At 46.3% G+C, this 15833-nt stretch overlaps 1 protein-coding gene and 2 non-coding genes across 3 annotated transcripts; all 3 read right to left on the bottom strand.

Annotated features, from left to right (window-relative positions):
• Positions 1–539: 539 nt before the first annotated feature.
• NEIL2 (nei like DNA glycosylase 2) lies at positions 540–9289 on the bottom strand. Its single transcript, XM_075863807.1, has 5 exons — positions 9021–9289; positions 7081–7227; positions 4749–5053; positions 3289–3485; positions 540–1318 (listed from the first exon to the last, which is right to left on the bottom strand). Exons 2-5 carry the CDS (start codon positions 7216–7218, stop codon positions 1014–1016), a joined length of 945 nt encoding a protein of 314 aa, XP_075719922.1. The 5' UTR covers positions 7219–7227; positions 9021–9289; the 3' UTR covers positions 540–1013.
• Positions 9290–12500: 3211 nt separating this feature from the next.
• On the bottom strand, positions 12501–12572 carry TRNAA-UGC (transfer RNA alanine (anticodon UGC)). The gene has a single exon. It is a non-coding gene; the product is annotated as a tRNA-Ala (tRNA).
• A 2358-nt stretch (positions 12573–14930) lies between these two features.
• TRNAA-UGC (transfer RNA alanine (anticodon UGC)) lies at positions 14931–15002 on the bottom strand. The gene has a single exon. It is a non-coding gene; the product is annotated as a tRNA-Ala (tRNA).
• Between the last annotated feature and the right edge of the window lie 831 nt (positions 15003–15833).

Here is a 15833-nt window from a genome sequence, read left to right as displayed (position 1 = left end):
TGTGAAAAACGCGTGCTCTGCCTCCCCTTGCTGTGAATGAGAGGCTAAGGCTGGATTCACACGAGCGTATTTGGTCCGAAAAGGACGGAACGTATTTTGGCCGCAAGTCCCGGACCGACCACACTGCAGGGAGTCGGACTCCTAGCATCATAGTTATGTACGACGCTAGGAGTCCCTGCCTCTCCGTGGAACTACTGTCCCGTACTGAAAACATGATTACAGTACGGGACAGTTGTCCCGCAGCGAGGCAGGGACTCCTAGTGTCGTACATAACTATCATGCTAGGAGATCGGCTCCCTGTAGTTAGTCCGGTCCGGGACTTGCAGCCAAAATACGTTCCGACCATTATGGACGTAATATGCTCGTGTGAATCCAGCCTAAAAACGGAAATGGCAGAAGAAAGGCCATGCCACTTCTTTTTCCCGCTGGTTTTCGGCCATCTTTTGGCGCAGTTTCCGAATCCAAAAAAAAAACCAGTGTGAACAGGGCATAACGACGAGTGACTTTCTTTGGAGGACGCAGCCATTCCATTTATTATTTGGTCACATTCATTTGAATGGCCACCATGAAGTACCGCGTTGCCCCTGTTGTGGCCGCTGCGGGGGAAATATACGGCTGTCGGTAGCATGAGCCGTTTACACAGAGTCGGCTAATATTGAAAATCATAATGAAGAGGAAATAAAAATAAAAAGTGTTTATCATTTATCAGCTTTAGAAGATTATAAATTAGTTTTACTATTATTCTCATAGTAATTGTCATATCTAATACCTAGATATACAAGCGCTCTATCAAACATATACATTTAGGACAATAACGTCTCCCGTTACATTAATCCGCCCTAATTTTTCCATAATTTCATACGAAGAGACTAGAATCCATTTACTCAAATGGTAAATACTGCCCCCTATGTACAAAAATATAACAACTATAATACTGCCCTCTATGGACATTTACAGGAAGAACGCGGTGTATATCTGACTGGAGTAGGTCTATAGGACGACTCTTCCCGTGCCTATGACCGTTCCTGTGTGGGGGATTGTACACGTTCCTGACACGTAGGACAATACCAGGTAAGCCGCTGCAGTCCACACGGGGGTCCGATGCTTTCTTTGACAACCTTGTGCCCCTTCTCGCAGTGCTCCTTCATGTAGATGTGGTAGTGTAACGGCTCTCCCTGCATCTTGTTCCTCAGCCACTGGGCAGTGAAGCTTATGGCATGGTCAACGAGGGTACGCAGGGTTTCTACGGGCAGCAGGGAGCCCAGGGAGAGCGGGTGGACTTCAGCCAGAAACAGGATCTCATTCTTTATGATGTTCCCTGGAGAGAATGTTATCAGTCAACAATACATTGGGGTCAACGTCTCTTAATAAACGTCACATATCTCGCTGGCCATGCGCCACAATTGCGGCGGAACAACCGCATCTCATCCGTCCTGTCCCCCCCCCCCCCTTACATTACAAAATAAAAATACATACTCACCGCTCCTCTTCATGTAGCGGCTTATTCAGGTTTTCGAAGCCGGGCAGTGTCAGTCCCTTGAATAAGCCGCCGCATGAAGGGGGAGCTAGAGAAGGAGCGGTGAGGGGAGTATAATGAGACATTAAAAAAAAAAATGTGTCCAATGGGGAGGACAGTAAAGGACTACCATGGGCCTGTAACATGCTACACCCCTCAGACTGAAATATATGCCAGCGCCAGTCAGGAGTTGGCATAGATTTCACGCCAGTTTTAGGCGTAAATTAATCCCTTTAGCTCAGCCCTGCCCATTTTTCTCGCCACTTTCGGAGAGTAGTGGGAAAAGTAAACAGCCGCAAATTTTAGCACAACTTTGGCGGTCTACAAAACTCTTGATATATTCCCCACCCAGTCATTAAAAGGGGTTATCCGGGAAGTGAATTTTTTTCTTAGGGGCTGAAAATGAAATCAGACAAAAGCAAAATTTACCTATACTTGCCTCCGGCGATCCAACACTGTCGCTCCGGAAACACTCCCGCCGGTCGTTTACATACACGTAGCATATGACCGCTCCAGCCAATCAGAGGGCTCAGCGGCCATATGTTGTATTTCAGGCATTATGGCAGAATTAAGATTCATCACCAGGGAGCCCCACTGAGTCCTCTGATTAGCTGCAGTGGTCACATGCTATGTGCATATAAACAAGCACCGGGACTGCCGCCGGAGCCTCAGCGCTGGATTGCCGGGGGCAAGGACAGGTAAGTATTGCTTTTCGTTCCATCTTATTTAATTCTCAGCCCCTAAGTGGGGAAAAAATTTTATTACCCCTTTAAATCTGCAGTACAGAAACATATTAGGCCTAGTTTATATTTGTGCTCCTGGGAGGACGCTTACGCGTTTCAAACCACTAGGGTTCTTAATCAGCTAGGATTAAGAAACCTAGTGGTTTGAAACGCGTAAGCGTCCTCCCAAGATCATTTTAATTTGCAGTTTTTTAAAGATGACCTAATAAACTAGAAGTTTTACTACAAGTGCTGGATACATTCTTCCTCACAGAATATTTCCTTTTGTATCTGCTGCCGACTCAGAAGATTTCTCCTGTATCTACGAGCGCCACTAAAATTTATAACGTGGCATGGAAAGAATTTTTGAAAAACGCAAACCCTTGTACTACATTGGCATCTGTCACCTACACTATAAGGGTATAAGGGTATGCGTTTAACGGATATGTCAAACCCTTAAGACCCCAGTTCATGACAGCCATTTAACTAATACCACTATAGTCTATGGTGCCACAGTCTACGTTTTAGGAACACGTCGGGAGTTCTTCCCGGCATAGATGTCAAACGTAGGTGCGTAAACAAGATGTGAACTAGGCCTTAGAACAGTGGTCTCCAATTCGTGGTCCTCTAGGATTTGTGAAACTCCAGCTCCAGGCATACCATGACAGACACAGGTGGGAGGAGTTTCCCGAACTGCTGGAGGGCCACAGTTTGGACACAGCTGGAGGGCCACTGCTTGGAGTCTGCTGCATTAGTATGTGTTATTTTCTGTTATTCCAGGACCCATATCCCTAATGAAACTTAGTCGTCTGGTGCTTGAACAGGGGCGAAGAGATTCTGGTGCCTCGTCAAACTTCTTTTTGGTGGAGGCCACTGTCTTCTCAGAAGTACAATTCCACCCTCGGTTGGAATTTAAAGTAACCGAGGATCTTCCTCGTCTACTGGAAGAGTGACAACCACCTCGGTGATTGTGAAACGTGCGCCATGCGGTAGTCACCCCATGGGTAATACATAGACATGAGGACATCATGAAATTTAGGTTCTTCTTACCTACTCCTGAGAAGTGCCTCTGATCCATCAGAGAGATGCAGACCGGTCTAGGAAGTGACAGCGCACGTAAAGCCTTTCCCTTGTCAAACTCCGAGGACAGGATATCACAGGTGGGCTCCACGGACGGCGAAGAACACCTCAGTATCCGGCAATTGTAGAACACAAGGAAACCCCCAGACGTGAAGTGCAGAATTAACCTAGCAAGCAACGAAGCACCAGCCATCATTAAAAGCCTTGGACCTATGGCGTGAATAACTACGCCGCAATAAGACACTCCTTAATTATTCCGCGAGCAGCTCCGGTTGGTCATGGGCAGGACTCTTGCCATGTGGGTCACTATTTAATTCGGATCTTCAGCTGTGCTGGGATATATGTAGGGTAAGTGGTAATAGGTTTGGAATAGAAGCCTTACCGTGAGGGAGAGGGTAGGGCTCTCACCACTGGGTCTGGGGGCACAAAATTGTTAGCATAAATTAAAATCCCCTCAAACTTCTTATCATCGGAGAGCTCCTGGAATTTTCCCGATCCCGGGGGAACCCTACCTTAAAGAAATTTGGTGTGGGGACACTGTTTTAGTCAGGACTTTCCCAATGCTTTTCCCACCTCTATGCCAAGTGTCTGATCAACTCACCACACCTAGTGTAAGGGTATGTTCATACGCCCGAAAATACGGTTCCAATGCGTCGGCAAACATCTGCCCATTCATTTGAATGGGTTTTACGATGTACTGTGCAGACAGTATTTTCTTTACGCGCCGCTTAAAAAAAGACGCCGCCGTCAAAGTGCCTGTCACTTCTTGGGACGTAATTGGAGCAGTTTTCCATTGACTCCATAGAAAAACAGCTCCAATTACATCTGTTATGGACGCCGCGAAAAACGCCTGCACATGCAAAAACATCTGAAATTCAGGAGCGGTTTTCGCCTGAAAACAGCTACGTAATTTCAGATGTACCAGACGCTGCCGTGTGAACATACCCTTAGAGAGATCACTCTTAGGGTATGTTCACACGATGTGTTTTCAGACGTAATTCAGGCCGTTTACGCCTGAAAAAACTGCACCATTACGCCTCCAAACGTCTGCCCATTGCTTGCAATAGAATGTACGATGTTCTGTTCCCACGAGGCGTAAAATTTTACACGTAGTTTTCAAAATATGGCGTGTAAAAAGACGCAGTGTAAAAAGTGAGGGTCATTTCTTGGGCCGTTTTTGGAGCCGTTTTTCATGGACTCCATTGAAAAACTGCTCCAATAACGGCCGTAAAATACACAGCGAAAAACGCGAGTTGCTACAAAAACGTCTGAAATCAGGAGCTATTTTCGCTTGAAAACAGCTCCGTATTTTCAGACGTATTTTGGTAAGCCGTGTGAACATACCCTTACCATTGCAGTCCTGTTCTTAAACCCCCCGGGCGCCCTGCATGTAGTGGTCTTAACCCCCAGATGCTCTGCAGACAACATACCTGGGTGTTGGGTCTTTCCAATCCCCTCTCTTGTTCCCTTGCTTCGCACGAGCTAGCTCGTTGACTCTAACGCTCCCGTACAACCCAAAATGGAAGCGTAGCCATTTGCGTCTAGGATTTTCTTCGTTCTTCAATGAGTCGAGGAGATTTGTACTTGTGGTGGCTTCACTGGGTGGGAAAGAATTCGAGGCATTCTCCTCATGAGTGTTGTGAGATTTCCCATCATCCAGTTCTCGGGCATTATCAGAAGTAGCTTCAGGTGTCAGGCCGCATCCAAACGCTACGTAGAGATTCTTCCCGTGGACCTGTAGACACAGGATGTGAGACATGAAGATGGACTGACACTAGTCAAGGAGCCGGATGGCCGGACCATTGTACAGAACAAACACTATTACACTTTGTGTCTCCCTTATGTCCTCATAGATTGTAAGCTCTTGCGAGCAGGGTCCTCACTCCCCAGGTTTGAATTGTAAATGAACTTTGTCACTATGTAATGTCTGATATTGTTTGTTTCATGTCCCCTCTAAATTGTAAAGTGCTGCGTAATATGTTGGCGCTATATAAATAAAGATTATTATTATTATTATGTCTACTCCTCCCCACATATAATTCTGACGGAATGTAGCGACGTATCCAGGGGCGTAACTAGGAAAGACTGGGCCCCATAGCAAACTTTTGACTGGGGCCCCCCCCCCTGTAGATAGTGCTTTTTTACAAACCCCCCTTTTGAGAACGCCATACAGCCCCCTTTGTAGATATCGACAGAGGGGGCTGTATGGCGCCATCGACAGAGGGGGCTGTATGGCGCCATCGACAGAGGGGGCTGTATGGCGCCATCGACAGAGGGGGCTGTATGGCGCCATCGACAGAGGGGCGCCATCGACAGAGGGGCGCCATCGACAGAGGGGCGCCATCGACAGAGGGGCGCCATCGACAGAGGGGCGCCATCGACAGAGGGGCGCCATCGACAGAGGGGGCTGTATGGCGCCATCGACAGAGGGGGCTGTATGGCGCTATCTACAGGCGGGGGGGGTCTGTAGGGAACGCCATACAGCGTCGTCGTCCCCCCCGTAGGGAACGCCCTTCAGCTTCGTCGTCCCCCCGTAGGGAACGCCCTACAGCGTCGTCGTCGTCGTCCCCCCGTAGGGAACGCCATACAGCGTCGTCGCCCCCCCCGCCGTAGGGAACGCCATACAGCGTCGCCGTCCCCCGTAGGGAACGCCATACAGCGTCGCCGTCCCCCGTAGGGAACGCCATACAGCGTCCCCCCTCCCAAAAAAATGCGACCTACAGTGTGTCCTAATAAAAGACATGTATCCCCTCTCCACAGGATATACACAGGATAGGGGATACATGTGTGATCGCTGGCAGCGATAGGGAGAACGGGGGACTGAAAGTCCCCTGAAGTTCTCCATGACTAACCTCTGACTTCCGGCGTCTGTGCAGCTCACTAAAAATGAAAGGAGCGCTGGTCACGCATGCGCACAAGCGGGACCGGCGCTCCATTCATTTCTCCGAAGCTGCCGACACAGACCCCGGAAGTCCGAGGTTTGTGATGGAGAACGTCAGGGGACTTTCAGTCCCCCGTTCTCCCTATCGCTGCCAGCGATCACACATGTATCCCCTATCCTGTGTATGTCCTGTGGAGAGGGGATACATGTCCTGTGGAGAGGGGATATGTGTCTTTTGTTTAATGGCAGAGTGGGGAGATACCTCCCTGCTCTGCCGTAGTGTTCAGTGGCGTCGCGCTGTAGCAGCCATAGCGGCTGCTAGCGGAGCCTGCGGCCATGGTGGGGGCCCGTGCCGGCGGGTGACACGGGCCCCCTCATGCCGCGGGCCCCGTAGCAGCCACTACTGCTGCCACGGCGGTAGTTACGCCACTGGACGTATCCCAATATACATGTCGTCTGAACTTCCAGGGCAGAAGGCTACTTGAAGTGCTGTGCCCGGGGAAGCTCCTGACGCCACTGTACACATGGACAGTGATTTTAGGAGATACAATACCGGAGTCCCCCGCCAGATCATTGCAAGCGATCTGGCCAGTGACATTGGTCGTGGAGAAGCCCCTGACATATATGGACAGTGATGTCAGAGGCGTCTCCAGTCCTGGAGTCCCTGGCCAGATCACATTGTTTAACGCTGCTCCGGGATGTAACGTCAGTGTTGTTATGTTGTCAGGCCACACTGACATGTTACTTCAACGAGGACACAAGTCTGAGCTCTAGTGTAGACAAGGGACGATATGTCACTTTGGAGAAATGTTTCATTCTCAGGCAATCCCTTAAAGATTTCTACAAAAAAAACAAACAAAAAAACCCTGATAATCCCTTACCTGACAGTCCTGAAGCCACTGCCCCATCAAATCCTGGAGGGCAATCTGCCTGGTTCTGCCACCAACCTTCACTACCTGCTGTCCTACAAATGGGGAGACCCGGGAGCAGAACCGCCGCACTGTGGGCCCTTCCGGCATCTCTGAAACCTGGAGGCAAAAACATTTCCTTGTCAAGAAGTCCCAGACTGACCCAGAGCTTACACGACTGATGAAATAAGAGAAACAGGTTGAAGGGGTCAGCCATGAATCAATTTGGATATAAGGGGGGGGGGGGGGGGGGTCCGTGTGCTCAGACCCCCACCATCCCTCAAACAAAGGTGTAGAAATACTCAAAGAGCTCTGAACCCCGGCTAGGATCGGCGATCACACAGAATGTCTTCAGGCGAACGGGGAGCACAGCTGAAGGTGCCAAGCACCTCGGCACCTTTGTTTCAGCACTAATATGGCAAACACTTCCCGATCCTGAATGACAAGGTAGGAGAACTCTGTTATTCCTCCTAGAAATGTATGAATAAATTGATAACTGGGTGTTACTAGTTGGGGGCGTGTCCCTACACAGTCTTACTTAATCAGCACTGATTGGACAGTGTGTCTTTTTAGGGACCCCCCCCCAACTTGTAACACCCAGTTATCCATTTATTCATACATTTCTAGGAGGAATAACAGAGGAACGGCAAAACTTCGTTCTAGGAAAATATCCTCCAGAATTATTATTTACAAGTATTTACTAGAAGAGACACATTAGGAGAGAGTTGGCAGATCCTCTAAAACATTAATAGATCTAATCACAGAAAATGGGATCACATGAAAAAGAAAAAAAAAAACACAGAAAAAGGCCGCACTTCCTGATACACAGACACGCAAAACACCAGCGCCCAGCAGGAGGCAGACAAGCCACAATGTTATATGGAGGAGACTGCACAGGTGCAAAATACAGATAAACGGCCACTACCACACCTATCATTTAGGGTATGTTCACACGCACGTAATTCAGGCATTTTACACCTGAAAAAACGGCTCCATTACGCCTACAAACATCTGCCCATTGCTTGCAATGGGTTTTACCATGTTCTGTTCCCACGAGGTGTAATTTTACGCGTCGCTGTCAAAATACGGCGAGTAAGAAGACGCTCGCGAAAAAGAAGTACGGCCAAGAACGTTTAGCGTAAATGCACCCACAGGCCACATGCACACGATGTGTATTACGTGCGGATTTGGCGCACAGATTTTTCTGCAACAAATTCACAACGTAACGCAGGACCGGCAGAATTTGTCCGCACGTACATAGACGTTTTGCAGAATTTAAAATCTTCAGCACGTCAATTAATCGGTTTACACCTTAAAATTGTATCTTAAAATTCACACAAAAAAAATAAAATAAATCTGCAGAATATAATTTATGTCCGTTTTCCGCATCAAAACGTAAAATCTGCGCCAAAAGGAGCAATATTAAATGCAGAGTTTCAAATCTCTGCGTTAAAATCGGCAACAGAAAAATGCTGTGTGAACTGAGCTTATACCCCATGTACCCGACCGGAAGTTCGATCCGCAATTACAGACTCATCCATTCATGTCTACGGCCCACGGACACCTTCCCGTATTTTTAAAGGGAAGGTGTTTACAAACATGCATTTTTTTTTTATTTTTTTTTTCAATCGCAGTTGTTTTTTTTAAGGCGTTTTCTTATAGGCTTCTCTATAGGAAAAAAAAATTAAGGAAAAAATAAAATATCAAAAACACGTCATGTAAGCGCCTTTGTGCGGAATACACACAGAAACTGCATAAAAAAATGACGTCAATTTTTTTCGCAACACAGGTTTAGGGGTCATTTAGAGGTCGAAGGGGTCACATTCACTAGAAGGGCCGGCAGATTATATCATCATGAGATACAGATGGAGGTTCTGTCTGATACATTTGTAACAACTGATAAGTCACGTTACCTGTACACACTGGTGCCAATCACTAGAGGACGCCAAAAACCATTACACCCCTATTTCAGCGCATTCCCAGGTTCCTTCGCGGGGGTTATGTACTACTCAGACGATTCCATTTTCAATTCACAGGGAGGTTTTGTACAGCGGAAGAATCCTTAGCTAGACCAAACCGTTTACACAGAAGGCGGCGGCATTCTGGTATATGTGGTCAGAGCTGTAGTATGGCAGCTCCTTACATTTTGATCACGTATATGGAAAATATCACACCCCTATTACAGTATATTTCCTTGGTTCCCGTGCGCGGGTTTATACTACTTGGACGGTCCCATTTCCAATACATGGGGGGAGTTGAAAATGGATTTGGTTGTACAGCCACACAGGGGGCTATACCATCGATTCTAAAGAGGGGAGGATCAAGGTGTCCGTAACCCTAGGGTAGTCTGGGAAAGACGCATATTATGAATACTTCCGACATTTTGGTAAGCCGACCTGAAAGGACAGACACCATTACACCCCTATTACATCACATTCGCAGCTTCCTCCGCGGGGCTTATGCACAAATTTGACCATTCCATTTCCATTTACATAGGGGAGTACAACATTCCTCTTTAGTGCCTAAATGGACCAAACCATTTTAACACTGAAGGGGGACATTTTGGTGTACGTTTAGTCGAGGGAGGCTGTATATTGTATATGGCTGCCTCGGTCATATAGGTAAGCTGGCCTGAACCATGTCTGCTCTGTGACTTTCCACTTTTATTTAATCATTTCCTCATACTTGACATTTTGCAGCCGCCGGGTCATGTACAGCCATGTGTGGGTTATATACGTGTATATATCATACAAAGAGAACGTTTTATATCATGCATTGTATAACTTTTATTCATATATTTTGAGGGAGGTCGAAAAAATAATTAGCAATTCCGCACATGATAGGCTTGGATACAGGGCCCAGGATAGTATCACACATGATAGGATTAGATATAGGGCCCAGGATAGTATCACACATGATTGGATTAGATATAGGGCCCAGGATAGTATCACACATGATTGGATTAGATATAGGGCCCAGGATAGTATCACACATGATAGGCTTGGATACAGGGCCCAGCGGATAGTATCACACATGATAGGATTAGATATAGGGCTCAGCAGACAGTATCACACATGATAGGCTTAGATACAGCGGCTCAGCAGACAGTATCACACATGATAGGCTTAGATACAGTGGCTCAGCAGACAGTATCACACATGATAGGATTAGATATAGCAGCTCAGCAGACAGTATCACACATGATAGGCTTAGATACAGGGCCCAACGGACAGTATCACACATGATAGGCTTAGATACAGGGCCCAGCGGACAGTATCACACATGATAGCATTAGATACAGGGCCCAGCAGACAGTATCACACATGATAGGATTAGATACAGGGCCCAACGGACAGTATCACACATGATAGGATTAGATACAACGGCTCAGCAGACAGTATCACACATGATAGGATTAGATAAAGTGGCTCAGCAGACAGTATCACACATGATAGGATTAGATACAGGGCCCAACGGACAGTATCACACATGATAGGATTAGATACAGCGGCTCAGCAGACAGTATCGCACATGATAGGATTAGATACAGTGGCTCAGCAGACAGTATCACATATGATAGGATTAGATACAGCGGCTCAGCAGACAGTATCGCACATGTTAGGCTTAGATACAGGGCCCCAGCAGACAGTATCACACATGATAGGCTTAGATACAGGGCCCCAGCCGACAGTATCACACATGATAAGCTTAGATACAGGGCCCCAGCAGACAGTATCACACATGATAGGCTTAGATACAGGGCCCAGCGGACAGTATCACACATGATAAGCTTAGATACAGGGCCCCAGCAGACAGTATCACACATGATAGGATTAGATACAGGGCCCCAGCAGACAGTATCACACATGATAGGATTAGATACAGCGGCTCAGCAGACAGTATCGCACATGATAGGCTTAGATACAGGGCCCAGTGGACAGTATCACACATGATAGGCTTAGATACAGGGCCCCAGCCGACAGTATCACACATGATAAGCTTAGATACAGGGCCCCAGCAGACAGTATCACACATGATAAGCTTAGATACAGGGCCCCAGCAGACAGTATGACACATGATAGGCTTAGATACAGGGCCCCAGCAGTCAGTATCACACATGTTAGGCTTAGATACAGGGCCCAGCAGACAGTATCACACATAATAGGCTTAGATACAGTGGCTCAGCAGACAGTATCACACATGATTGGATTAGATACAGCAGCTCAGCAGACAGTATCACACATGTTAGGCTTAGATACAGTGGCTCAGCAGACAGTATCGCACATGATAGGATTAGATACAGGGCCCAGCAGACAGTATCACACATGTTAGGCTTAGATACAGGGCCCAGCAGACAGTATCACACATGTTAGGCTTAGATACAGGGCCCAGCAGACAGTATCACACATGTTAGATTTAGATACAGGGCCCAGCAGACAGTATCACACATTATAGACTTAGATACAGGGCCCCAGCAGATAGTATTCTTATACTCACCCTCCTCGCTCCTGAGCCGGTCCTCTCTTTTTCGGCTCCAAACGCACCACGGGTCCTGACGCCATTCACTGTCACAACATTGTGCGTGGACTCAGCGCTGCGGCCGGACCTGGATCGGACACAAGGAGGGTAAGTATATGGTCACAGTAGCACCGCGGGTTATTACATAAGCCCCAGTTACAAGGGTATGTTCACTCAGCTTATTTTCGGCCGTTTTTCAGGCCATAAACGGGCAAAAAATCGGAAGCAGAACGCCTCCAAACATGGGAAAACGGCGTTCTGTTCCGACGGGGCGTTTTTTTACGCGGCCGTTTTGAATAACGGCCACGTAAAAAAACGCCCACGTAAAAGAAGAGCATGTCACTTCTTGAGCCGTTTTGGAGCCATTTTTCATCAACTCAATATAAAAAACAGCTCCAAATACGGCCGTAAAAAAACCGCTGTGAAAAACGTGAGTGGCTTAAAAAATGGCTGAAAATCAGGAGCAGTCTTCCTTTGAATACCGCGCAGTATTTTCAGATGTTTTTTTCTAAGTGTGTGAACATAGCCTAACAGTGGATAGGCGTGATTCGGGGGGGGGGCATGGGGACCCCCCAGTCTTTGGGGGCCCGATCAATTACAACCGCTGCGATGCGTATACCTACGCCACTGGTGTCCAGTAAGGCCTTATATGTACCGTTTTTTATGCTTTCACTTTCCTTTTTTCTTTTGCATTTCTTAGCAACTGATCAGTGAAAAACGGGCGGCGCAGGGATGGGAAATACGTTCACAGCCGAACGCAAACTTCTCCGACCTCCTGGGAAAAATTTACAATGACGTTATCATTGTCTAAATCACATGGTAGCATTCTAGACCCTGATAGATAATGGTGATGTAAAAATGTATTATGCAAAACATGGAGATGCCGGGGATTGAACCCGGGGCCTCATACATGCAAAGCATGCGCTCTACCACTGAGCTACATCCCCTTCTGTTTAGTTATTGGCCACTTCTTACATTTTGATGGCTGTTAAAATAAATATCACACCCCTATTGCATCAAATTTCCTTAGCTCTGTGCAGGGATTAGCACTAATTGGATGGTCGCATTTCCAATACATGGGGGGAGTAAAAAATGGATTTGGTTGTACAGACACTCAGTGGACTAAACCATTGATTGTGTCCCCATTTTAGTTAGGTCCCCGTTTATGCCCCCATAGAGTAGTTAGGCCTCCTTTGCGCCCCCATATATAGTAGTTAGGTCCAATTTATGCCCCCCATAGAGTAGTTATGTCCCCTTTGTGCCTCTATATAGTAGTTACAGACAGTTTTCACTTTCCTGACAGAGCCACATAAGGCTTTGTTCACAACTGCGTCACGGTCCCGTTCTGATGTTCCGTCAGAGCTTCCCGTCAGAACAGGACCCTGACTGAAATAAAACGAAACCATCGGTTTCCATTTGCATTGATTTAAATTGTGACGGATGGTTTCCGTTTGTCTCAGTTGTGCAAGGGTTCATGGCCCGAAAAAACGAAAAGTAGGACATGCTCCATAATTCACGGCACAGTTCCACGGCACGGACACCCTTCCATAGTGATACGGAAAGGTGTCCGGGGGCCAATAGAACCGGGCGGGTCCGTAATTGCGGACCGTACTGCGGTCCCCAATTACAGAGATTTTTTACGGTCATGTGCATGCGCTCTACCACTGAGCTACATCCCCAATTGGGGAGAAAAATCATCCTATACCATCCAGCTATAGTAGGGAATTCACAGCTGAAGATGAATTCCTTCCAGTCATACACAGTGGAGTCCCGTTATTATGAGCAGCAGCGAATATCCAGAGTGACCGCCGTGTGCAGCACGGACAGCGCTAGACGGGCGGGGAGTGATCTATAAGGTGGTCGGTGGTCTCCGGTATCTGGCGCCGTGCTGACTGCAGAACATCCCACATTTACTGGGAAGATGCATTAAACACGCCGATGAGATCCTATAACGGAGCCATTTGAATCGGCTTTGATACCCCATGTATAGGGTCGTTTTGGAGTAAAATATAAATAGCTGACATGAACGTAACAAGGGATTTCAGAGCTGCCATCTAATCTTCTTCTGACAAATCTGGACAGATTGCTTTCCATTTTCTCAAACCCCCCTCCACCTGAAGATCCTCCCTTGGCCTTTTTAGCAAACTGTAAATTTTGGCCATTGTAGCCCATTTTTTAATAGATGATTTAATTAGAAAGTCTAAGATAAAAGAACCTGTCTCAATTCTCTTAAAGAGTCTCTGTCACCACATTATAAGTGGCCTATCTTGTACATGATGTGATCGGCGCTGTAATGTAGATTACAGAAGTGTTTTTTATTTAGAAAGAGTTATGACCTATTTTAGCTTTATGCTAATGAGTTTCTGAATGGACAACTGGGCGTGTTTTACTTTTTGACCAAGTGGGCATTGTGGAGAGGAGTGTATGACGCTCACCAATCAGTGACCAATCAGCGTCATGCACTTCTCCCCATTCATTTACACAACACATAGTGATCTAGCTATATCGCTATGTGCAACCACATACTCACACATTAACGTTACTCAAGTGTCCTGACAGTGAATAGACATCACTACCAGCCAGGATGTGATGTCTATTCACAATCCCGACACTTTGGTAACGTTTGGGTGAGATTTACAGCAAGGCAAGCGTAATCTCGTTTTAAATGACAGTTTACAGCGTAATCTCTCGAGATTACGCTTGCCTTGCTGTAAATATCACACAAACATTACCGAAGTGTCAGGATTCTGAATAGACACCACGTCCTGGCTGGTAGTGATGTCTATTAACTGTCAGGACACTTGAGTAACATTAGTGTGTGTGTATGAGGCTGCACATCGTGTTCTAGTAATATCACTATGTGCTGTGTAAATGAATGGAGAGAAGTGTATGACGCTGATTGGTCAGCGTCATACACTTCTCTCCACAATGTCTACTTGGGCATATAGTAAAACACGCCCAGTTGTCCATTCAGAAACTCATTAGCATAAATCTAATATTCTGAGATGATAAATTATTTCAAATGGTTTTGATCATATGAGGACGTAACACAAAACTTGGGTCGGACAACTACTTCCATTTACAAGAGCTATTGAATTTTTTCCAGTTTGTAGCGTAGGACCAGTCTGGGGGAAAGGTTTAGGCTACCGGCAAAACCTCGCCACAGAGACCCATTTTTCAAATCTCACATTCCAAAGTAAAAACCACTAAAAGTGAGATTTGAAAAATGTGCCGCTGTTTTCTATTTGTTAGTGGTAAATATTGATTGAAACAATCATAGTTTATTTGTGAAAAATTCCAAAACATGGAGATGCCGGGGATTGAACCCGGGGCCTCATACATGCAAAGCATGCGCTCTACCACTGAGCTACATCCCCTTTCTAACATGTTGTTTGGATGGTCTCCAAATCGTCTAAATTCTCGTCAAGCACTATGGGCACTGTCTTTTTCACTATTTAATTTCTTCCTCCATTATTGACCTGCTGACAAAAACGCCAACGTTACTTAGCTGGAGAAAAAGTGGACAAATCTGGGGAAAGTTGGAGGGTAGGGCCACATGGACAAACAAGCAGATACCCGTATGTTGCTTTCTATGCTTCTCAAGGAAAAACTTTTGTTCCTCCTAGTCAAAGAAAGTAAATCCTCCGTTGAGGTCATTTCTCCAAGTTTACTGGACATCCTGTTATTCGGAAAACTCCAGATCTAGTATCTCATCATTAACTGGTGGCCTTCTCTGTCCCGGGACATTCACTTTTACATTGCAGCATGCTCAACAAAAAGTTTCACACTAAAGCTCATCCTTTGCCTGTACTGGACTCTCCGTGGACTCATATCGCTATGAATTTCCAATCACAGGCTGCACTGGTCACATGGGACAGCTACAATGGGGCTTGAAAGTTTGTGAACCCTTCAAAATTTTCTAGATTTCTGCATACATTTAACCTAAAATGATATCAGATTTTCACATAAGTCCTAAAGTAGATAAAGAAAACCAAATCAAACAAATGAGTCAAATATATTAGACTTGGTCAGTAATTTATTGAGGAAAATGGATCCAATATCTGTGAGTGGCAAAAGTATGTGAACCTTTAGGATTAGCAGATAAGGTGAAATTAGAGTCAGGTGTTTTCCGATAATCAGGTATGATTGGGCGACCTATTCGGTTTAAGGAACAGGGATCTATCAAGTCAAGTGTATCGTGGCACAAA

This window comes from Rhinoderma darwinii, chromosome 4 (assembly GCF_050947455.1).
Source record: "Rhinoderma darwinii isolate aRhiDar2 chromosome 4, aRhiDar2.hap1, whole genome shotgun sequence".
Lineage (NCBI taxonomy): Eukaryota > Metazoa > Chordata > Amphibia > Anura > Rhinodermatidae > Rhinoderma > Rhinoderma darwinii.
Note: the sequence above shows the minus strand (reverse complement) of the source record. Positions and strands in the feature narration are given on the sequence as shown.